Here is a 26,357-nt window from a genome sequence, read left to right on the forward strand (position 1 = left end):
AGTTTCCTTTGATATGCAGTTAAAATGGATGTGATTGGAGTCAAGGTCAGGAAGCTGTGGAAATGCTATGAATATGGTTGGGGAATAAAAGGAGTGTTATTTTAATAAGTATTGTGTGTATGCATGCTTATTAATAGAGAAAGTTGCCCTCTGTTCATGAGAACACCCTTTGGTGAAGCAAATTTTGAAAAAGGAGATTGTTATTTTTGCTTCTGCACTAAATATAGTGGTTTAAATGAGACTCTTCTTCTCCTTTTTTACTTGCTATTTCCCCTCAGAATCCCAGGCATATTCAGCCATTCAACAACTGTATTAACTCCTAGATTTTGCTCTTTTTTTTTTAAACTGGTGATCATACTTCTATTGTCTCATGTTAGTAAGTGGTGAAAACTGCTACTCGCACACCTTCATACAATTTGCCTGTATTTGGGGCAGTATAATCATGTAATAAGTGTCTATATATTTTGCTGCATGTGCCATTAGATGCCCTTACAAAAAAGGATATTAATCTGACCTCAGAAGCGTTTATGCTGTTGCTGTTATTTCAAATGAATAGTAATTCACAGAAGTTAAGCTCGTATGTAAATGTGTAAGTTCACTGAGTGGGATAAGTGATATCTACCTGACCTCCTCACTCTTCTGTCAATGATCTTAACATAGAAAGTGATTTGGCAAAATAGAATTTAACAAAACCTATTCCTCCTTCCCTATTTGAAGTTGTGCTCTGTGTGGATCGAGAGATGTTCTAATATTTGCCTATATTTTGTATACTTTATTCAGAAGCAAGAACATCCAGAGAAATCTGGTGAGGAAAAGTTTCATTTTCCATTTAGGAAAAATAAGAAAATGTTTTTCTCTTCACTTTATGTTGGGATTCTAACACCTGGCTAGCATGTCAGTAGACCTAGAAATGGTGAATCAGGAAAAGGGAGAATTGAAATATTTTTTCCATTATAGTATTAATAACCCCCTATCAAGGTAGCACATGACACTATTAAGTCTTGTCAATGACAGCATGATTTGGCTTAGAAATAGGGGTAGCAGTAACTGCTGTTTGTTTTTATGAGCATCAAAGACAAAAAGGTCTTTTTTTTTTTCCTAGAAAGAATAAAAGTCAACTTAGAAATGGCGGACATATATACAAATTGTGCAGGGCAAACACAGAAAGAAAAAAGCATTAATTAAGAGGTCCACCTAGAAATAAACCAGGATGAGCCCCAAGAGATGAAACTTGCAAAGATAAGTGATACGCAGTCATATAGACTGCTCATTTGCTAGTTTCGTGCTTTCAACTCCATTGCCTTGTCAGGTAATGTTGTCACTGTTGTCATATGTAGAATTGTTTTGGGTTTTGGGGTGAGTGTTTTTGTGGGGTGCTGTATGTGGTGTGCATTTGCACATTTATCATTCACATTGGCCAGGAAAGCCAAACACAGTTGCATATCAGATGAATCACTGCAAGAGGCACAATTTGAATATATCAAGAAGGGAGATACAAAAATAATAACATATTGGGTATGCTTTGTTCTTCATTTTTACAAAAGGGTGTGTCCAAACAAAGGACAGTGATAGAGAAGGTAATTAACTTCTAATTCAGGTGTGATTCTTGAGTGAGTTTAGAACCCCCAAAAGTCCCTTTATGAGTTGCCTCAATGGTAACAAGGGTGGTGGCATTCACATAGTCACCTGTGACATTCCTTGCTTGCCTGATGTTTTCTTGCTACACAGGATCACGTTATAAAAATGTTCTCAGTTAAAACCCAGCAAAATAATAATAATAAAAAAGATAATGTAGTAGTTGACCCAAGTCAAATCTTTCAAACCCTTATCCTGATTTCAGTGGAGCTGTTATAACAAGTGTTTTCAGGGTTGAACCCTTCAAACTATTCCTAACTACATGACATAGCTTTGCTTTTGTTATTGTCATAATTTGCTTAGCTGAACCTGATTATGTATTCGGTTGATATGCTACATCCAAATGATGGTAAACAAAACTTGTTTCATCAAATGTTTTCAAAGTCTTTAAAGGACAGGAACTTTAAATAACTTTTTTTTAGTTGTTCGTTTGTTTAGTAGAAGTGTTTGTTCCATGTCAATATCACTTTAAAACAATATAATATTTTTAATATTACCATCTTCACCTTCAAGTATAATGTTTATCACACTACTGTGGCTCTTTCACTTGTTATGACAGAAAGAAGATAAATGTTATGTACAGCAGTGGATTAAATAAATAATGGAAATGCATGTATCTTCAGTGAAGAAAAGCAATAGCTCAAGTATCCTGATTACAGAAAATCGTGATGCTTGTTTTAAATTAAAATCAGATACAAAAAGATTATGGTCTGTTAAAACCAAATTCTCATATCTTGATTCAGATAAAGCAATAGCTGACTTGTTAGAAAGCCACCTGTTGATATTTTAGTAACTTTACTTGTGAAGAAATACTGTAGAGACTTTTACCTAAAAGATACCCAAATCCAATCCGTAGTCCCATCTTGGATGTCATGTACTGGTAGTAGTACTTTTTTGAATGATTACTTTTTGCATACTAGTCTGGCTAAGCTCATACTAGTAGGAAGAGACTACTGAAGTCAGAAGACTTTTTTTCCTTTGGCTACTGAGACATGGTGGTGTGGTGTGGGCCGTTTGCAGAACTTCATTAATAGCATGTATGCTTTTTCTTCCATTTAAGGCAAGGAAAATGAACACTTGAATCGGATTGAAAATTTTCACACACAGCTCCATCATTTTGTTCTAAGGAAAACTGCACTTGGTTCAGAGCATAGCATACAAAAATGCATACGATACTGTTTGTGCTTACATTGGAGCAACCTACCTCAACTTGAAAGAAAACTAGACAAAATTAAAAATTTGGGAATTACCTGTGGCTTATTTTTGAAAATGAATACACAAAATATTTACGTGCCAGTGAGAATTTTTTTCAAGGATTACAAATCAATTATGAAGGTGGATATGATTCTCCTTCTCCAGGTAGATAGGGTGTAAGCCACAAAGCCAAATCTACTCTGATTTTATTGGATCAGAGACACATTCTTCTGTAATTTTAAGTAATCATTGTTTGGTCAGGTAGAGGTTTGGTTTTTTTTATTATTGTTTAGAATAATCCCAGTTATTGTGGGTTCAAATTCTGTGATCTTATCACTTACATCTTAGTAAAATTTGTAGAGACTGACTGCAATAATCTTCCTTGCTCTACCATCAACAGTGAGTTCATCTTTTGGCACCTAAAAGGTAATATGCCAGTACATCAATAAATTGTATTTCCTGACAGCCAAATGGAATAACTTTTTGTGTTCCTAGGTGATATTTCCTAGAGAATACTCAAGATTTCCCAATGTTTTATTCATCTCTGACAAAATCTAACTCTAGCAGAGGTATTTCCTGGCTCACATCCAAGGCTGTTCAGTTTGAAAGTTTACCCTAAAGTGTGTAAGACATTTTATTTTGCTGGATAAAAATCTGTTTAATAAATTTGTGTGGCTCAAAGCTCACCTGAATATTTTTAAGTGATTGAAGTTCTCAGCTTTAGCACACTTAAAGAAGCTGTATGGGCTGTGAGTTGGCAGTAGTCATACCTACTAGAGTTCCCATACTCTATTCTGACCACAAGCTGGCTGTTATCATTTTCCTATATTAAACATTACTCCCTGCTGTGTATTTGTAGAGCTTTCATTGTCTTTAGATATTCTGCATGCCAAAAAGTACTTTTTCAGTCCTAGCTGACTTACTGAAAATTAAGTACTAGTATAAAGGAGGAGCCTTATGTTTCTTTACTGACCAGTAATGATCAAATGACAACATACATATGTTGTGACTTTCATTTGAAGAGGATTTCAAAGAGTGTATATATAATTTGTTAACATTTTTTTCCAGTATTTTTGTTTAGTTTATGTAACTTTAAGACTATCTTCCTAGTCTTCATTGCAAGGCCATTTCTTGATTAAATATAATATCACATCAGTTTATTCTTCTATACTTAAGGTAATTATATTGATGACCAGAAGCAGCCCTATCATTGTTTTCTATGCACTTACAGACTTCCCTAGCTTATATCTATGCTGTGAATTAGGTGTGAACTCAAGCCCAAAGCCAGTCCCCAGTAGGAAGCATTGCTTTACGGAACATCTGTCTATGCAATTCACTTTAGCTTTAAATTGTCCTTTACCCAGCCGCCTTCAACCCACAGTTTCAGAAGTTATCCAGAGTTCAACCTCTTCCTAGGCTTAGTTTTGTCTAGCTGAGCAGTCGGCAAGATTAAACAGAATAAGCACAGGTCACAGGATGGAGCCAGCACGTGCCTCCCTTAAACCCACCAGTATAAATGTTGTCGTGTGAGCAATTCTGTATTCAAGAAAACAGTAGAAATAAGAACTGGACCTATGTGGTGATATGCTAGCAGATGAGCTGTGTGTGTGGGGAGGTGCTGGTTAATGGGCACTAACAAAAAAAATCACATTGATAGTGTCTGTATAGGAAGCCAGAAAAGAAAAGAAGGCATAGAAACAGAGGAAGCTGCAGGAAAAGCATCTGAAAAATGGCTTAAGGAAAGGGGGCTTCTTGGTCATAGTGTCAGTTTTGAAACTGTAAGCAAAGAAATCATGTCCTGATGTTAAATTTCTGTTGTGTTTAGAGAAACAAGATTTTGGGGGCTAGAGGTTATTTGGCGCACACACACAGTTATTTCAAAGAGCTAGTAAATTCTGTCATCATTTTTCCCTTCTAATTGAATCATGCCCAGTTATTATACAATTGCTCCTTCCTACCACCAACCAGCAAAATCCCTGAAAGTTTTAAAAGGTGGATTGCTTTTTTACTTGTGCAACCTATTTGTTTCCCTGTTATGTATGCCACAATTAGGACAGTAAAAACAGACCAATCATTTTTACCTTCTGCTTTGCCAGTGTTGATACAACACTTTTTCTTACAGGCAATATTTAAGTGAATGTGTTTTCTATCCATTATTTTAATTAACACATTTCTAAAATATTCTATAATTACTTTCAAACATTTTTTTCCTTGCTTTACCTGATCCTATTCTTAGGCCTAATTTAATTATCGTATCCTTGTAGCGTGTAGGCTATAAAGCTGCTGGTAGATGTCATTCATACACTATGGAATCTTACAGCAACCACTCCCCCTTGACTGCTTGCTTGATACTTAACTCTAATGGGATTTTCAAGGGTAAAGATAAAACCAATCTTACAACCAGCATCTGTGTTTTCATGCAGTAAAGCAACCCAATAAGACATTAGGAACAACATGTTCTTCAAAAGACTCTTCCAAGGAGAGGATCAAGAGACTAGGATTTGACTATTTAAAAGAACAGAGAAATGTTTGTATCAGATGCTCTTTGGTTACTCTCATTTCAGCACTCAGCTAAAATATGGTTATGTCCACATTAAAATAGATTACTTTTCACATGCTGATTTATAATAGTATACTCTCAAAAAGTACTTTTGAGGTAGTTCTGTAAAAGTATTAACATAAAAGAACTTTTCTGACAAATATTGGCAAGCAACAGTCATATTCTCATCAGGTACATAAAGTCAGGCCAATTTGCTATACCTTTTTTTCTCAGCCTTTTCATTTTCAACTTGTTCTAGCACCAGTTGGGGGGGGGTGGGGGTGGGGGAGCTTGGAAAAAAACACTAAACACCAAAACCCAAACCTCTTTTGACATACTTTCTTTTGGGTAAAACACATAAAAACTTAATTCAGCCCTGAGGAATAATGATTTTTCCAGGACCCTGCTTAATTTTAAACAGGATATTCTCTAATGAAAAAAGTATGACTATAATTGCTACTTGTTTAGAAGAGAGTAATTTTTTTTCTTCTCTCTTAACAGGTGGCCATTGATGAGCGCATCAGGCAACTGCATGAAGCTCACAGGGATTTTGGCCCAACTTCCCAGCATTTTCTTACCAGTGAGTAATTTCCCATTTTTCTGGCTCAGCTGGCATACACAGTTTGTAGCCATATGCCGGTTATCATTATGATGAATTTCTATTTTAGACTGTATTATAAAGTTATTCATTTTTTTCATTACTGGGAGTGGAAGTCTGTTATTAAATAAGTTTATATAGGTCGGAGTAAAATGAAAATATCTGCTAGTACCAAGTCTGTTTGTCCTGTCAATGCAAGGCTGGTCTTCATTGTCTGAATAGTCCCTTTTAGGACTAGCAAATTAAAATTATGTTAAAAATTGTAAGAGTTTCCGATTATTGAAATACAGAAAGGATGAAAAAATATTAAATTTGGCTTATCTGTTCAAAGAAATATTCAGCTCTAAAAAGGGGCAAAATCAGACCTGCAAGAAAAATATTTTGCAGGATTTTATCACTAAGCAGAGCAATGAGAGGATCAAAACATACTGGGAAAGTGGGCAGAAGGATGGCAGTTAAGTAAACTTATTACAATTCTGCATAAAATATAATTGCTAGTAATCCCACTCCACCTCCATACACACACTCTTTTATCAAGGATGTTTTGAAGTACACTGAAAGACAACTTGAAATACCTTCAAAGCTCCAAGTCAATGACTAAAGTGAAGCTTCTCTAAAGGCCATGCCTTTTCTATTGTACTTCAATTAAGGAAAGTAAACAGTAAAACTTTATTTAAGATATTATATCAGCAGAACAGAACACAGTCACAGGGTAATGGTCTCCTGCATGCAGAGGGACAAGCTATCCAGACATCACAAATAGATGTTACTGCACAGCAATGTTCACAGTGGGGTAGAGAACAAACTTTTCTTCAGCTGATACTGCATTGTAATTTTAATTGGTTGACCGTGTTTCCACTGAAAATCTCAATGAGAAATTGGAAATTTTCAGTGCGGTGAACTGCAAATTCAAAACCAGGGTCAATATTGTGCCATATAAGCATAATGTAGGCTCACAATGATTCAACCCTGCATCTTATTTTATGAAATTATTTTCCTGTGAAGAAATAAGCCTTATTTTTATAATTTCTACTACTTTTTCAAAATCATTTTAATTAACTCTTAATCATTGGGAGTAATTTGTCAGCTTAATATATATAACTGCAAATCAGACTCTTCAAGATTGAATGTGCAAGAGTTGTTATGGGTATATGACATGAATGCAATATGAAGATCTCACAGTTATAGCGGGTACTATTAAAGTATCGTTTCCACACACAGACTTGGTATAAATTAGCTGTCAATGACTGTTAGCAAAAGAACAGATAACAAAACCAAGCCACTGTGAAAGTCTTTCTGCATCCGTATCTTCAATATGAAAGCCTGTTTGTCTTCTGACACACAGTGTATTGCTGGTGAAAGAATAAATGTGAAGGGTAAATTAAGCAAGCCTGTATTGCAGTCTGGAAGAGACTAGAGTGACCCGAACGTTACTACACTGAGGAGCACACCATTGCTGGTGCTGAGTGCAGCCAAGCAACCTGGGGGACAGTTAGGTCCCAGACCCTTTCTGTCTTATTACTGATAAACTAGATCAATCTAAAAGCTGCTCAGAGTCATGATAGTCATCTCTTTTATCCCACCCACCATCAGTGAGACACCGAGACAACACGTTATTCTGTGGACTAACCGGGGCCAGCAAAGAATCAAAATCATTCTGGACACTTCTCAGCACTTGAGAATTGCTTTAGGAAAAAGAGCCAGGTGAAAATGTATGACTTTGGAAACAGCCAAATCACTGAGAAAAAAATGCACACGTATATTTGTTCTCTCTTTCTCGGGCATGTGTGCAAATACGTATTCTTATATGCGCATGCAGAAGTTAGGTGTTTGAAGCACTGAAAATATCTACAGAATCCTTCCCAAGCATAAGTGTTCAGTCACTGAAAAATGCCAGTACATCTATCAGTCCCATTTTTCATAAGTATCAAATTCCAAAAGCATCAAGTTTCTCAGTATCATGTACTATTACTTCACCTGAAGAAAACATCATGCTTATACAGGTTTTTCATGTACCACATCTGCTGCAATGATGGAAGCACATCTGTTGGGGAGGTAGTGCTGTAGAAGAGAGTGCCAAAGTCTTTGTCATCTAGCACTAGTCTTGTTTCTGTATCTGTACTTTGGGGGATGAGCAAGTCAAACATAAGCATTGTCAAACAGAATTGGGCAGGTCAAATGGTTTGTGAACAATCTTTCAGTACGTGGCAGAGTCCAAGCTGGATCAGTCTAGCTGTGGCAACAACAGTGAAAAGGTCAATCATGTTAATTCTGCTCTCTGGCTTTATTTTACAAGGCCAGTTCACAGACCATTTTTATCTAAGGAGCTGAGATACACATATCAATGCAAACTTTAATAAGTAAAGAAAATAAGCAATTTACTGGCTATTTTGTGCCTAATGTATATGCCAGTAACAATCAGTTCATCCTCTCAAACTCAGTATCAACTTTCCCTCTACCATACATGCTTGCTCACCTTAAGGAGTGAGTGATGGTCTTTAGCTCCAAACTGTTTATATACCGATATGAAAATTTGTCCTTTTAGAGGTGATCTACCTTTAAGTACTTCTGAAAAAAATGTGGGTACAGTAGTCAAGTTCACATTAAATCTGTCACTGAATTGCACTTCTGTCCTATCTGGAAGAAATAAACATGAGCTGCTAATCTGCAGTATTTTTTTTTTTTAATGTGTTTGTGGTCATTTATATACAGAAATCACAGCATCCTCTGTTTCTGCTTGGTTGGAATTGAAGCTGCATAGGGCTTTAAAAAGCTAGCACAAAAGCCACGGTGGAGTGATGCAGGGACCTCATACTTGTCATGCCCTGTGCAGGCAAAGAATCAAGTGGCAGTCCCTGTTTCTAAGCACTTGAAGTCTGTTGTAAGAGCTATTCTTACAGCTATTTCTGAGACAGATGGGAAGGGAGCTAGAGAGATAAGGAGTGCAAATTATAATAATAAAAAAAAAAGTCTCCTCCTCTGTAGCGTTTTCAAATTAGGGACCATTTTTCTCCATTGTCCTTTCATGCAGTTCAACCTTCTCTTTCCACTCGTTCTTCTGAATGACCAGGTGACAGTGTTTAGCTATACTGTGGCATAGGACAATTCAGACATCTCCTGGTTGAAAGTTTAAAAAGTAATGACAAAGGAACTAGTATGCACTTGTGTCTCTATAGCAAGGCTTTGGTCTTCCCTCAATTATAAAGGACTTCCAGCAAAACTGGCCCTTATTTTTCTGCTAGCACGTGAACTTGCCTCTCTCCAAGCCTCCTACATTTTTTTGCTGGGTGCTGTCACCTCTCTCACCCTTGATCTCCTGATCAGTCCTTCACGCTTCCCCAAACTAATCTCACTTTGACAGTCTCTGAAGAGTTCCAGCTCCTCCTCAGTTTATTCCTTGCCAAGGACAGAGGCTCCCAGCATTCACAGCAATAGTTGTTAAGATATAGCTGATAAATGTATTACATGTGCAAGACATTATATCATGAATCACTGGAGTGAGTTTGTTAGTTTTGAAGGTTTTGCTGTTTAATTAGAATGATCTGAATCAGGGTGTAAAAAAATAGAAAAAAAAAAGTCTCTTTATTAAAAAGAAACTGTTATGAATTTAGCAAAGTAATTAAAAACAAACCCGTGATCCTTTCATGGATGATGGTGCTTAATTTGGAAACTATATGCAGTAACTAAGTGTGAAAAAGAGTACCTGCAAATTTCAAACATAATGCCAGTTCCAGAGTTGCCAGTGACTCCTCTAGAATAATGTTACTTTTCTGACTTCGCCTTTCATTCTCTCTCTCTCATGCTGAGTCTTACAAAGAATGGGATTCATTGTCTCTTTTGAAGGACCCACCGATATTTATCTTAAGTTCTAACTTTTTTTTTTTTTAAGACACATCAAATGAGAGGTAGGATTTATGTCAGATTGTTATGAATATCATTTGCCAGCCTCCTATCAATCCTATTTTTAATGTGATGGTTCATTCACATGCATTACTTGTGATTGCTGAAAAATGGAAGGTATTGCATCTTTTAAAAGCATAAGCAAACCTTGTAATTTACTGTCCAGCTCCAGTATGAGCCATGTGTTAGTATGTATAGCATGTCAATGAAGTGACTACATGAAATAGTGCTCAGATATAACTGGCAATTACTTACAAGTGTGACTGGAAGACCCCAGGTGCTGCTTCTGATTCCCAAACTCAGAGAAACATGGACTTTCCTCAAGGTGAAGAACCTGGAAACACGAGGAACAGAAAGAACATTTAGGTTTGCAAGTCTAAAAGGTTGATTTACATCTAGTTAACATCTTGTGATTTGTATTTCCCAGACTACAAGCTTCTGCTATCTGGACACATCAGTACCAGACTCTTAAATCTGCATACCTAAATGTGTGCTAGGAACCGTAATTTAACTGGAGATACCTAACTATGCCTTCAGAGTTTGGACTTCCAAGCAGGAACAGCACTGACCTCAACACGAAACGAGGCAGCCATAGCAACTTTCATTTAGAAACAGAAAGGTTACAAATACTGGAGCCAACAATTTGCTTTGCAAGCTAGCAATCAGAGTGCAGCTGCTGCATTTTATGTCAGACAACTGTTGCTTAAAAATAAAAAATATGATCACAAGAGTGGGCTATCCAACAAGCTCTCTCCTTCTCAGGATAAGCTAAGAGCTGTTCAGGTTCAGCTCTGTGGTTTTTTTCTACTTCTTTCTGTGCCTTCATTTTCTTACAGTTATTTAGGCCACTCTCTTGAGAAATTGGAGATGTGGGTCTGAATTCCTGCAAACTGGGAGAGAAGTCAAGTACTCACATCTCCCATGTTCTGGGTGAGTGCTTAGATTATTATGCAATGCAAAGATTAGGGAAGCTCTTTCTTGCACAGGCAGACATCTTTAAAAGGGCAAGTTCTGCTAATTAAGACTTCTAACTTTAAAAATGACAGGGCTCTAGGACTCTTTACCCATCCACCTGATAGATTATTTTCCAGTGCTAACTGCTATAACTTTCTCTCATATTTGTCACTGCACACATTATATTATATTGTCTTCCAGATGTCACTTTTGATGTGCAGACGTTGAAGACCATGTTCATTCATCCATGTATTTTGGATATATGCTTTAATATTTTTAGATATCACACTGAATATTTTGAATAGAAAATATTACCAGTTAGTAAGATTAAGGTAGAGGATAGGTGGTCACAAAAGAATCAGCCTAACTCTTTGAACTCACTGGAAACAAAGGGGTTTTATTATTGCATTTAAATATGGTCATATTAGCTAGAGAAGCTTGATTGCTAGAAAACTTATTTTTTCTACTTTTGTATAAATGCAAGATGACTGCATGTGCTCCTGAGAAAGGAAAAAAGAAAACTATGAAAGAATCACCAAAGAAAAGTTCACAGGTCTTGCCATCGTTATTATCATGGTGAATTTGTAGCAGCACTGGACACCAATTCAACCTTGATTTGTGTGGTGGGTGAATCACATTTAAAGTTAGGGGATGTAGAGGAATGAAGGCAGTGGGTTGATTAGCATTGATAACATGCAGCTGTGGCCTTGCCTCAGAGGCAGCGGGTTGATTGACATGGACGATGTGCAGCTGTAGCTGGTTCCTGCTAAGTGGTTAAATAGCCCTGAGGATTGTGGGAGAGGGGGTTGGGTGGAGGAACAGCAGTGTGGTCTGGCCTCTGGAGGAAGGAGGTGCAGCATGGACAGTAGACTGACCAACGGTAAAGCCTTGTTGTAGCCTGCTAGTTTGTTTGTACTGCAACAGGGGGAAATGTCTTCAGTCCATATGTCTTCAGAATATTGTGATTTAGCTACAACTTTTGGTAGTGCTAGCCTTTGCCTGACTGCTAAAGGTTTTTAAGAGAGATAAAACATTGGCATATTTTGAGAGAATCTCTTTATTCTTGTTTTTGGAATAAACTAGTGGAATTAGTTTTACATTGAAAGTATGTCATCAGGTCATACAATCACTAGTCCTTCTTTTGTGGGTTTTAATTTTTCCATTATGTTGTTTCCTCACATTCTCTCTCTGTAAAACAATGTTTGATTCACAATGAAATAGGAGTTATGGAATTCTAGCTTTATACGTATGTTTCCCTCTTTCCTGCACTTTTGTGCTAAGTGACCCTTTCCACTATAATACACTGGAATACAAATTTCTGAGCAAAATTATAAACTTAGTTTTCAAATGAGGCTGTTCTCCCTCTCTCTTTACCTGGAAGCAAGCAATTTTTTCCTTATAATTAATATACCTTGGGTTTGTGTAAAAAGGTTTCCGATAAAATATCCCTCATAATGGTACTTAAAAATAATTTATTCTAAATCTTTTTGGCTTGTGTTCTTGGTTTTCATTTGTCACAAACTTAAAATTATGTATAGTATTTATTTTAAAGCAGAGGTTTCTTTGGGGGAGTAGTCAGGAAAGTTGCTGGGGGTGTTTTTGGTTGGGTTTTTTTTTTTTTTAAACAGCCTGATTAATTTCTGTGTTTTATCCTTGGTTGATAGACAATCTTATATTTTGCAATGCTAAATAATTTGCAAGTAATCAACTATTATTTTTTACTCTTAAATATAAGACTGAAAAGATGAGTTGTTGTGTATTATACAATTGTCCACTGTCTGAATTTGTACGTTGCTAAGACAAAATCTTCCCCCCAGTATTTTGCAATCTTTTTGGAGTAACATTGAATCTATGAAGCCTAAATAAAACCTACTTCATTTTTACACTGCCACGTTTAACTCTGATGCACTTAACCATGTGCCCATATTGCCATAAGAGGTTCGTTGTGTTCAGTTTAGAAAATTCTTTTGTCCTCAAACTCCAGGACTGTGGTACAATAGGCATATTATATATGTGTGTGTATATATAAAAGAATGCTTCTGTTATGTTTTGCTATGTGAGACATGGAATATTTACCAAAGATTAATTTTTCTATTTATCTCATTCCATTGGCATAAAAATCACCACCAATTTGATTAGGTCATTTTCTGACCTCATTTGATGAGCCAGTTTTAGAGATTTCATTTTTAAGAGCATAAGAGTGCAGTAGAAGTTAGTAATGTGATGTACCTGTAACTTGGGATATGTGGATCAATACAGACTATATCACTTTGTTGTATTTCTTTATTAAACAAGTAGATGCTTGTATTTTTGCCATTCTACAGTAGTGGCATGACATTTAAGAAAATAAACATTAGATGGGTTTTATATTTTGTGTTACAAGTGGCATTTGGAAACTTCTGGAAACACTGTTCATGACTAAAGGTGTGCATTATTTAGGTTGTTTCATATTATGTTGACCATAGGCTGCAGGTGAGAAATTGTAGATTGGCTGGAATCTTTACAGCCAGACACACAGGATGAAAAGGTCTCTCTTACTACTTTTGTGAACTGACTGTTGTAATCGGCCTTGATCACATGCTGAACTTTTTAAAAGACTAATAATCCCTTCTTCAAATTGGTTAGAAGTGTTCTGGAAATGGTATATTTGGTAAATGTCTGCATGTGCACTACAGCAACAGATGGGGCTGCTAGCACTGCAGAGTAGTGTTTGCTTGGGTTTAAGAGCAGCAGAATCCAAGCTGATGAGATCTCTATCTCAGAAACGACTGCACATCCATCCATGTGTGCAGCATTGTGAGCTATGGCTTGGAGCGGAACAAACCGCATGCAGTGTAGTTCTTATGAAAGACAGGTTTTGATTGATGTTTCTGCCTTGTAGCTTCTAAACTGTGTAGCCAATGTATTCTGACATCAGTTTCTCAACAACACAGTGCAACCTTAGACTTCAGTGTTACACAATGTAATCTGATTGTTCTTCAGTCTCACCTAGTATAATAATAAATGTAATTTAGAAATTATCTATAAATCTGGGGGGGATAATATATTACATATGTATATGGACATTTGTTGCAAAGTATCTCAAAGAACTTAGATTATGCGAACACTTCTATTGTGCCACTGTCACACTGGCATACGTATTGGAGATGGCATCATGCCAGCGAATATCATGAACTCATTAAGGAGGGGAAACATTGCTTTAACATATTCTCTCAGGAAGAGAAGCATAAGCTCTTTATAGTCTGTGGAGAGCAATAGTTTCTCATTTATAATGTTCTCATTTGAAAATAATTGGAATAGTGCTCAATGCATCTTCTTTGAAAGGTTAAGGTACCTTACAGGGATGTGATCTTCTGATTCTTAGGGAATCAGTCTTTCCAGACACAGATTGTCTCATTTCATCCTCCCTGCTTGCCTTTATCTGAAGTCACCAACTCCATACCTTGCTGCAGTGAAAATAATTGGTATGAAAACAAACTTCATGTGAATAAATAATCAAAGTCCTAGCTTTATGTTTGCATAAAGATACTAATGATGATAATGCTAGGTACAACAATGTAAGCCATGCAGGTAGGGTTCCTAAGCTGAATCAGTGAATTATTAGCGTTATTACAATGTGAACATAATTAAGCACCTTGCTGAGTTACAGCTACTATGGCCACCAAGCAGGTAGTGCAGGTCTTGATTGTGAACAAAAAAAGGAACTCAGCTTTAGTTATCACGATGCTGAAATGCTTATATAATTTCTAAGAAAAAAATAATTGAGAAGATACATGCAACAGTATATGGTGTATGGGCACTGGGTGGTGCTACTTGGTGTTTTCCTAGTGTCCTAAATCTGTTTGCCAGTACTTCAAGCCCTAGTGACAAATCAAGAGTCAGAAGATTTTCTTTGTATTTACAACTGAAAATGTACACTCATGCTGTCATATAGGGACTAGAAATGTGTGCTGACTATGTAAGTAAGGACCACTGAGAGTAACTTTTAAATGTGGACATGCTAAATTTATTCTTTGAATAGCTGGAGGAGAAATAGTTTACTATTAGTAAACACACATGTATTTTTCATTATGTTTGTAGTGCTAAAGTGAGATATTTATAAGATTGGTTTCTGTAATATCAACACAGATAAAACTATACTGTCATCCTATTTAATATTTCATTCAGATACCTGCATATATTTAAACATTACTGGAGTTCAGAGTGCCAGCATGCTACTGTTTCATTATATATTCTACAAACAAATAAGGGCCTAGGCTTACCGTCGAGAGCCACGTTCACTTAAGTTGAATAAGCAAAGCAAGTAACAGATGTTAGCACACCAACAGAAAGGAATAAAACTCCCAAATTAGGTAACCATTAAAATATATATCAATGCAAATAAAGTATAGGGAGATTTAAATTAATTCTTAAAATGCTCCATATTTTGTTGTAGTATTTCATATTAGTCAAAAGCATTACTAGTAGCTGGGTGTATGGTAATGGGTTCTTATGCTGTGCAAACTAGAACAGTAAAACACTTTTGAATTACGCTTTGCAAACAGGAAACGGCTTCTCAGGTGCTGTAGCATGCAGGGCTACTAGTGCATCATATAAAAAAGTGAGAGTTTTAGATGGACTGCTAAAACGGTCTTAACCATCAATTAAATATATATGTCTGTTACCTGCACTAACTTTGTAATGGATAGTAAACCTGTACTGGTAACCAAAGATAAGAAACAGCTGTTCTCAGCCTCTGGGCTTTGCCAAAAATGGAATGATTATTCTCTTAGCATAGCTGTAAAAAGTACTGTGTGTTTTGTCAACTCATATTTATGCAAGGCTAGAATCATCCAGGAAACCAAAAACGTATTATAGACAGCTTCACAGCAATCTCTTGAAGGAACACTAAATCCAATTATGCAGAACATCACAGAATTGTTTGTTATTCCTACAGCACTTAGTTCTCATGAAAGCAAAGTATTTGTTCCTTTTCTAATGTATCAAGAACACTATCATAAGCAAGAATCTGAGATAAGTTATGACTGCAAAGCTCTTACTCAGATAAGTTCAGAAGCAACAGGAAAAAGTACACCTTCCAAAAAATATGCAGCTATCTATTCTGTGCTTAAGGTTTATTTTTAATTCAATACCTAAAAGTGGAAGAACTGTAGCTTTGTGCTGTTCCTGTTGGGAATATTAATGATACTGTGGGAGAGAAATATGTAAGAAGGTTGATTTTTAGTTAATACTGAAGGGTATTTTATTTCAATAATTATAACTTAGTAGGATCCTCTTCAAATTAGTCCTCAGATAATAGCAATTCCCATGGTTAAGAAACTTTACCATTTTCACCAAGTAGGAATTTTAAGCCTATTTGATGGACCACCTATTAACGCACAGGTTAGTATTACTGAATAAAAACATGCACTATCAAAGGCTTGGTGATTTCTTTGTAAAATAAAATTGTAATCTATGTCTCACGCCTTGGTTTCAGTTTCCTATCGTCTTCTGGGTTATGGAGAATATTGGATCAGTCACCAAAACTACACTTACATCAGTTTACCTTCTCACCAGTAGAAAGAATAATTAAGCATCATGGTTAAAAGAGTTTTGTATGAACCTAAAGATAGGGTTAAAAGTAGAACATGTTCCCTTACTTTAAGGTAGTTAACATCAAAACATTACATGATATTCTATTTTAGATACTTTTTGCATTCCTATAAATTATATAACAAATTGTACCTTTACATCGACTGAGGCTATAGCAGTACACAGAAACAGAGAAGCTGCGTACATCTTACAGCTGCAGCTCATGCTACCAAAAAGAGCAGCTTAATGAACAGCAACCTTACCCTTCACAATTCTTCAGCTACATAGTCTATGAACACAGAACAAAATGGCAGTCCCTGTCCCAAGAAGGAGCGTTTGATCACATAGTATGTGTATATTTGAGTATTTGTATTTGAAAATGCACGCGGTTCTGCGTTCTTGTGCGTGCAGCTCGTGATGCAGACTTCAATCGCAGTGCCGCGTGCTATTTTTTAAGATCTAATGCTGTAATTGGAATTCTGTGTTTCTTGCACAGTTTGAGAGTTCACTGTTTTCATCGTTCATACCTTTGAAATTTTGCCTTTGTTTTTTAAAGACTACAGAGCTGTGTAAGTAATAGGAAAGCAAAACAGGTTAGCTACAGAGTGTTAGTAGGGGGCTGGAGACCTAACCGCAGGACCTACAGAGATGCTGTGGTAGGCTTTCCATAACTCCTTGGCCACCCGCAATCTAAAACAGGATTATCACATTCATATTTCTTGCAAACATATTCCTTCCTTTCCCTGGCTTTTCAGCCCTAAAATGTATATGGAACCCACTGTCCCACTCCCCAGCTTGTACCCTGTTCCCAGTTGCTTTTCCTTCTCCTTTTCAGACCATCTAGTATATTTCCAGCTTCCTCCACTGCTGCTATCTGATTTATCTCCCCTCTGTGGTGTCCCTAGCCTCCCTCCAGCCCTCCTTCACAATTCCTGTGTATGCAACTGTACCAAAACAGCGAGACTGCACTATACACCCATTTTTATAAGTTTCATGTCTTTCCTCCCAACTCTTGCTGTCCACACTCCAGTACCTGGGTGGGAAAGGGGCAGTATATCCCACTCTGATGACTGACTTTTGTTAATCTGGTTAACAGCTCTAGTACAAAATACATGCAATGTGCATATTGGTCATTTTTATTTGTATGGATTGTGATTTGTTGACTTTGTTAAAATATCTGCAGCTTGGGAGTGGTGTTTTTAAGTGTCTATTTTGAACAAGAGAAGGAAAGAAAACACTCGGAGACAAATGGGCAAGCAGCTAATTACTAGTTCTCTTCGTAACAATTTTCCTCTGTGAACAGCAGAGGTCACTAAAAAGAAGGGTTACACGGGGTGAAGCAAACGGGATCCCCCCAAGCACTTTTCATCTATTTTTAATTACTATATTAAAAAAGAAAATTCTTGGTTCTACTGACTTTGACAGATAATCAGAAAGATAAGTTTTTTTATTAAGAGTTTGTTATGGCCTAAACTATAAGTTTATAAGCTGCTTCTAATAAAAAATAATTTACAATTGTTTTGCCAACAATTTTTATGAAAACTTTTTACAAAACATTTTCATTACATTGTAAGTTGATGTTGACATTTAACACTGTGATAGCCAAGTAATGGTACTTCCTCACTATTTCTTGTGATGGCACTGTCATTTTGTCCACTATTTGCTGTTATTGGAAGTCAATAAGACACAATAAGTAATTCGGAGAAAGAAAAATAAAATTGTTCTCCATTTAGAACAAGTCAACAAGAGTACTGAAAATACTTAGATGGTCCCTCAGTGTACCTTCACTCAACACAAAATGTAAACACACATGTAATTCTGTTCCTATAAGGATGGAAAGCACTGACCACACAAGGAAAGAAATTGAAGAAAACCCAGTCAACCGTATTCCTAGTAGGTACCCTATAAAATAAAATGCCAGAAAGATAGGTTATTTGCTCTGCTTTGTATTTGTTCTCTAAGCTTAGTAGTCAAGGAGGGGGGGTGGGGGTGGGTGTATTTATCTTTGCAGCTGGATGAGTTCAGTTTCTCTCAGATTAGGACAAAAATTTCAGAGCAGCAGCTTAATCCTTCCTGCCTTCATGGGCAACTGAGCAAACAGATGTGGCAGAGTGTAAAATTGTAATTCTAGAGATTAACGTTGTCTTTCCTGTTTGCTTTGAACTTGACCTCCATGTTTCTCTTCTAGGTATGTTTGTATGTATGAATGTATATGTACATTTATTTATTTGTTTGTTTGTTGTCAACAGCTTCTGTCCAAGGCCCCTGGGAGAGGGCAATCTCACCAAACAAAGTGCCGTATTATATCAAGTGAGTATAAATTGTAGTTCATTCCAGCTATTTACGTTTGTCAATTTAAAGGATAGTTAGTAATTTTCTTAGGTTATTGAGAACTGCTCCTATGGTGCCTATATGCAAAGAACAAAAAGCAGTGAAGTGTGCAATAAATTTCACAGAGGTGTGCTAGTTATTTAAAAACACAGTAGGATGCACGGATTTGTAAGTTGTTTGGTTTTATGCTACTGTAAATCATTTTCAAACTAAGTAAAGCTTTGGGGTATCTGGTTATAGTTTAATTTGTACCATTGCCCACTGGAAAGTATGTATAGCAGATTTTGTAAAACAAGAAAAAACCCAGCACATTCAGAATTGCAGTTGTGAATGTGATACACTGGGGTTTTAACCTAGCAAAGCACATACTTTATATTACTTATTTGTTTAGGGACAGTACTTGGTAAAGTTTGTAGCTGAGAAATGACAAGGGACAAATTATTCCCTATGGACTATTCTTTTAGAGTTTAGTTCCAAAATTAAGCTAGTTTGCTTGAAGAGATGTGTACGCATTACAAATAGGAAGAAAATTTTAAGAAATCAACAGTTTGGAAATATCTGCTTCTAGTGCCCTAAACAGTGCCACTACACAGCAAATAAGAAAGAAGTGTTAATACATTTTTCCTTCTCTTTTTAGTTCTTAATTTTCTGTGGTATATGCCTTGAACACATACTTGAACACACATACATAACTTCTGAAGGAAATAGGTGATGCAATACTTGCAATAAAGACTGTAGTGCAAGTAACTGAAACATGGGTGCTGTTTAATACACGTATTCACGTGGTTCTTCCCTGTATTCCCAAAAGACTTTGAAAACACAACTAGTGTCACTGAAGCCATCTGGTTGCAGATAGCTTTCGCGGTGGCACTTCAGTTGCAATTTTCACAACAAGGTGAACTGCTACAGCAGCTTTAAAAAAAGAAAAAAAGTCTTACATGCAAAGAAAACCAAGCCTGTAGTGTGATTCTGAGCTACAGTTATACCTGGCTACGCTGGTTTACTGTTGCGTTAGATTTGTTACTTTTCCAACGTTTGTATTTGGCTATGAATAATGAGACAGTCACAAGGAAGCTGGAAAGCTCTATCAAGGAGGAGGGGCAATCTACAGGAGACAAATGCTGGAAGCAAGTCGATGCTCTGGCATCTAAGAGTCTGTTTGTGGCACTAGTATGAAATAAAAGATTCTCCTTTTCTCTCTCCCATGACATGACTTGCTCTTATGGGGAGAGAAGCCCTGGCAATTCTTAATGTAGGCACAAGATGCATTTCATGCTGTGCTTCCCACCTCTCTCTGCTACTCACGTCCAGTAGCCATGAGTAACTGTGGACTCTGTGCTAAAATGGTCAGTGGTATTCTTGTTTATTCCTTAGTAGTTTTTCGTTTTCTGTTCTAGGACATTTACAGCTTCAAAGGAATCCATTTGTTTTATTTTGTTCACTTTAGAAAATACCTGAATAGCCATGAAGAGTTGTAGCGTTATGTCGCGGATCCTGATTTAGGATCCTGCTGACTACGCTGATTTGTCATGAATGAGTGATTGAGATTGCTTAAAGAATCACCGTCAGAGGTGTTGGCAAAAGTGGTTTTAATACGTTGTTGTAGAAGTGCAACTTAAAGTTTGATGGCGATGTTCACTCTATTACTTACTACATGGGGGAAAAAAAATAGAAAGGAAAATCAAGTTAGTATTGAGCTAGAATGATTTACACAGAGACCAGTGATGCAAAAGGGTAAGGAAGACCCTCCTGTTGAATCAAGAGGTTCAGAATGGACCCCCTTGCTTTCTGAACTACTTCTCAGAGAGTAGCCTACGTATGGTTAGATCCAGACTTAGTCTCAGACACAGTCAATGGTTTATGTCTAAAGGACTGTATATGTAAAGTCTGAAATAATTAATATTGAGTAGCTACATGGAATACGAATGTTTCATTAGTATTAACTCAGCATTTAGGATGTGTTTCACTTAAGGGCTGTCTCCGACTTGGGCAAGAAAGGATCTCTTAATCACAGGTAAGGAATCTCAAACCTTGATAGGCATCCCTGCTCAAGGGGAGAGTCACCTGGTGTGCAATTCAGGGAGAGCTCAAACTGGGCTTATCCAAAGCTCTGCCATTGCTAAAAGGTCTCTCTGTCTCGAAAAGCAACCTTGAGAGGCATCCTAGCTCAAGGACAGGCTTAGCAGGGAAAGCTCAAAAAAGAGCTCACTTAGGCTGTTATAGTTATGGAATCAAGTGGTTGACTCTTAGTCAAATTGCGTGCAGTGGGAAAGGTATGCACGAGACTCCTTGTACCCACAACTACCTTTGTTCCTTGATAAATGAGTGGTCAAGTTTTAATGACTTTCAGTCAGCAGTTACATTTATTCCCTTCTCCAACTGTCCTCAGTCATTTTTCTTTTCATTCATTCTCATTACTCATTTCTTTTCATTCATTCTCATTACTCATTTCTTTTCATTCATTCTCATTACTCATATTGCACATTTACATACAGTTAAATTGTTTTCTGTACCATTTTGGCTTTTAAACTTAGCATATTATTTCTTTAATCTTTGACCTATTATTTTTCTATCAGTTGTTAATTCTTTAACAGATACAGATAGCATTCTCTCCGTGTTTACATAAATTTTCTTTGTCATCAATGCAGAATGTTGGTGCTAGCCCCCTTTGTTAACCAGATTTGCTACATGTTTTATTGTTTTTCATTTTATCTGGATTTCCCTTGATACTTAACTGTTTTATCTTATTTTTTTCACATTTGCAATGACAGCATTTGATAAATCCATAAATTGGGAGGTACTTACTGCTAAATCTTCAGCAGCAATGTTTACTTATTGCTAGGTATCTTAAAGCCTTGTGATTTTTCCTGATTAAAATGCCATTTTTATACAGTTGATTAATCTGTAGCAACTAGTTACCTCTAAAGCTATCGCTTCAATAATTCTTTCTTGATTCCTTCTTGAATTGTTCAAGCCACTATTTTTTTTTTTTGTCAAATTGTCAGTGTAGGCAACATTGCCATGGAAAAAGTAATTATCAGCAGCATACAACCTGTTTTAGCTATTCCCAGTCTCTGCCATTTTGTAGTTTCTTGGCCTACTGTCAGCCAAATGGAAATTGCTGCCTAATGGCCTTGCACCAGCTGCTGTGTTCTGGTGGATTTTTTTCTCGACCCTTTTATGTGCTTCCCTCCTTAAGCAGATGACAAGCTAGGCCAGTTGTTCAGCTCCATGTCTCTCTTCCCCAGCAAACTGAGAAATTATGTTTTTGTGTTCTAGGACAGTAGTATCTTGGTTTCCCAAGCAGCAAGTGGATATTGCTGCCCAGGTGCAAAGCACTTGCCCAGTGCACAAGGGGCTACTGAGTTAAGTAACTCCCTGTTTTGCCTCTGAATTAAAACACGTGAAATTGCTTGAAAACACATTCTATCAAACTCTTTTCTTTTTTATCTTTTTTTTTCTCTCTTGATATAGTCCTTGTGTCTAGTAGAGGATTTAAAGTTTTTATTAGATTAAAAAAAGAGGATATAAAAAATTAGTTTTCAGTTTCATCATTCTTGTTCTTTGAAGACCTTGATCCTACTCTTACTGGAGTGCAACCCAGAAAACGGGAAAGCAGAAGCAGGTACAGGCATGTCTGTACTCTTTAATAATATTTTAGGTATTCATTAAAATTTCTAAATTTAAGTTTTTAGGAGGCAAAACAGGCAATTACTGTACCTCAGAAATCTGAAAAGCAAATGGAAAAAATGCACAGCACAAAGACCACTGAATACACGTCAAAAGATTTTAAAAGTCTCTGATTCTAAAAAGGACAGATAATGAAGCTAGGGAGGCTGCTGATTTTAACATCGTAATTCAGGTTAGATCACATTTTAGCAGAGCTCACCCCACAATGAAAAGGATCTCATGTGTGCATGCATACACATGCACATTCTTATCTTGCAATCAAACAGATAGAGGAACTGCTCCAAAGCTGGGATAGGCAGCAAAATCAAACATCTACTTTGCATTTTGCAACATCAGAAGAAGCATTAAGTCATACTACACAACTGAATTACTCCTCAGTGTCTGTCCTTCCAGGGTGCGAGGGGACATAAAACAGCTATACTCTGAATTGTGTTTGCATCTCTCCTGTGTATGGCTTAGCCTGTGCTCAGCAAAGTTGTCCATTACACGGTGCAAGGAGGTCTTTGTTACCTTGGACTAAGGAGGAGGAGTCGGACAGAAGTCTGCAACATACTTTATCTCTAAAAACAAATTCAGTAGCCCTGTCATCATGATTTGTTGAAATTTAGTAGGTGACTTCTATCTATATTTGTACTGATCTTTGACATTATTTTTCCTCTGTATAACTGACTTGACAGTTAATAGTGTCTGTCTTCTTACCCTCTTGCGGTGCCCATTCTTTTGAAGGATTTAAAATGCTTCTGCAAAAATACAGTAGTCTTTCATCTCAGTACTTCCCACAAAGGAAGCCTTCCAAGTTATTTCCCAGCCAAGCTTATTTTCTTGTACAGATTAGTGCAGTTCACTGAACTTTGTCCTGCTGAGGACAAAGCTAGATTCTCAGGAGCATAGATTTGACTCCTTGAGAAGATCCATATGAGCCTATCTATATAAATTAGCTATGCAGTGAGCTTACTCCAAGGACTATGCGTCTCCACTTGCTTACTCTCTTTGACATTGTAGTTTCCTCTGACAGTATTTCACTTGCTTCAAACGTATTGGCTCGTGACATACATTTTTGTTAGTTTTAGATTCCGCAGTCTTTCTATACTTCACACTGGAGATCTAGCAGGCCACTTTCAATAAACATACTTCTTTGTTGTCCTAATTTGTAATCTGCTTTTTAATTGTGGTTTAACCATGCCGAATTTCAACACAGAAAAAAAAGCTAAGAGCCCTGAGTTTTCATTGTAAAAGCAGATTAAAGCCATGATTCTTTTACTTTTGTTCAACTTAGAGACGGGATAAATGAATCTATCTGAATTAAATTCTACTAAGATAAAATAAAGCAAAGAGTTGCTGTTCTGGTAAATCACTTGGGTTAATTGTTTCTTCTGCAGAATGTTGATAAGCACACGACACAAAAGCAAGTAGGAATTATCTGTCATTTGGAACAGAGAAAGAGACGTGGGGAACTATAAATAAATAATGTATGATTATGTATATGGAGTGAGTGAAGCTGTGAGCAAGCTATGAAAATCACATGTATGGCTGACAGTTAACCTATCTACCAACAACCAAAAAAGTATTGTTTTGGTTTCTTTAAAGCATAGCTATTATGATCTTTCCCTGTCTTTCAGTTCTGAACTCTCCTTGGAAAAACTGAAACTATTGTGAAGGAAAGAAAAAGTATAATACTTTCCAGCCTGCCTTTATGTGATGTAAATTATCATGCCATGTAGCATAAAAACTTAAATATCTGATATTTCTCGAAGGTTTGTCAAAGTGCAGAGTTTTTCTTTATCATCTGTAGGGCTGCGAAGCCTCAGTTCCAAAACTTGTCATGAAAATTTAAATGCAGAGTGTAAATAAATGGGAAATCTTGAGACTTCAGCTACCTTTAAAATGAAAGCAGAGGTTATAAACAGATGTGTTCCCGCTGACTAAGCAAGAGCACTCTGGGAAGATACCATGGGTCTGCTCTTCATTACCAGCTGTCAGCAGGGAGTTACTGCCCTCACATGTGAAGTAACTGAAGGGGATTTTAATTTGTTTTGAAATGAATTATAAGTACTCAGCAGCAATTTGCTCGTATCTTAGCTGATGTGGGGGCTGGGGGCAGGTCTGTAGCCTCTCCTTAGGGGCAGGAACTGATGGAAACCATGTGCTTTCCCAGCAAAACAGCGCATGTAACGTAGGGCCTGCTGCAGAGGGCAGAGAGCGGCTTCCTCCGGCACTGACACAACACACATAGAACGTGGTCCTCTTGATATGCCACTGTTCATGTTTAAGTGCTTGGTAAATTTCTCAAGCTTTGTTCTCAAATTTGTTCAGTACAAATTTTCACAAAGAGTGTATTGTGCTAAGCGTTATAGAGAGGTTAAATAGTGCAGGGATAATTTTCATGCAGGTTAAATCTTAAAATGTGTTAGGCAGGTAATGAGCTGTGTAAGAGAATTTTAGGTGAAATTTGCTTTCCTATTTTCCTAATTATAAGGAACGTATCAACATTTTAAATCCACCTACTCATTCTTTTCCACCTCTGGGGCTATAAAAATAACTATTTTTATAGGCAGTAATATAAAAAGTAAACTTTTGATACTATACAAAGAGTAAATACCTTTATAGAGTAATAGACTGTAATTACATAGCCTTAAATATTTTACTTTTATTGTAGCTACAACTGTCATATTTATTGTAAGACGAATATGATTTTTGCTTGAATTTTACTTTTTGCTTCATTGCTATTCACTCCATTTTACTTCAGTTGTTAAATGTAGTCAGGCTACATTTAACAACTGAAGTAAATTAATAAAAAATTAACATAGCCAATATAATTTTTACAAAGTTGAATGACATCTATACAACATGGGTCTATTTTATAGACTATATGCCAGATCTTCCATAAAAAAGTAGATTTTTACAGCTGCTCCTGATAGCTAAAATTTATTGCCATATACTTCAAGCCCATGTTTTAAACATTGTGTGCTTAATGAGCAGGATTCAAAAATAGGAATTATGTTTGATTTCCGCTGGAATGCTTTGAACTTGAAAAGATTAGGCACATTAAGGGAAAAAATAGAAAGATTTGCCTGTCAGACTTTTCTTTTTTTTAAAGATCAATTACATACTTAATTTAGATGACAGACAAAGAGAAGACGGCTTCTGACAACTGTCCAATGAAATCTTCAAGGAAATGGGGAACAATATCTCAGATTTTTTACATATTCTTGTCATACCAAGAAGTCTCATAATTCCTTTGTTTCCTCTGAAGGATGACAGCTCCTCCAAAGCACCGCTTGCCACGTCCATTGTCTGCATTGCCCTTGGTTCAGAGTCTCTTCTGATGCACCTACCTCCACAAACAAGCAGACAAACTATTTACCCATTCCGCATGAGAAAAATTTCATCCATATAATAAGTCAGCCTTAAATTGATCCCTCTTCATCTACTGTGCCTTTTTTGTTGTCTTCGTGATCTTATCAGTCTAATGGAACGCAGGACTATAACATTTGTGTGTGTTAAGAAATGCTTCAATACCAATGAAAAAAGTAGTGGATATGGACACATACAATTCACGTTACCAGCTTTATTTGTTATGAATGCCCAGACTTTGGTAGACTATGTAATGCTCTTATATTGGCATCTAGGGCAAAGCAACAATCAAGAGAAGACTGAGAATGCAATAATCAGACGTATCAGCTGGGCTGCTTCTGTTTCTCTAAGTGGCCTGCCTGTCGGGATGAGGTCAGATTTTTTTCCAAGATTGACTTTGTTTTCCAAAATTAACTCACTGAAGCTGTTAAATCTCCCTTGCATTTGTTCTTTCTCTGACCTTCTAAGATACCAGTTCTCCTACAGACTGCCATAAGTTCCTATTTTTCAGAACATTCTCCACCTGTCTGGCACATTTCTTGTCCTGAGAGACTTGTTTAGTCCTTACTTACCGAATCATGACTATGGATT

General features: G+C 36.7%; 1 protein-coding gene across 15 annotated transcripts in view; it reads left to right on the forward strand.

Moving 5' to 3' along the window:
* The window catches only part of DMD (dystrophin), a 1,162,034-nt gene that overhangs the window by 1,028,733 nt on the left and 106,944 nt on the right, over positions 1-26,357 (forward strand). For all 15 annotated transcript variants that reach the window (XM_056326975.1, XM_056326977.1, XM_056326978.1 and 12 more), the window contains 2 exons: positions 5,870-5,948; positions 18,641-18,701. In XM_056326975.1, the coding sequence (XP_056182950.1) occupies positions 5,870-5,948; positions 18,641-18,701 (140 nt within the window). The remainder of the gene's footprint in view (positions 1-5,869; positions 5,949-18,640; positions 18,702-26,357) is intronic.

Source organism: Falco biarmicus, chromosome 2 (genome assembly GCF_023638135.1).
Source record: "Falco biarmicus isolate bFalBia1 chromosome 2, bFalBia1.pri, whole genome shotgun sequence".
In the NCBI taxonomy this organism is placed as follows: domain Eukaryota; kingdom Metazoa; phylum Chordata; class Aves; order Falconiformes; family Falconidae; genus Falco; species Falco biarmicus.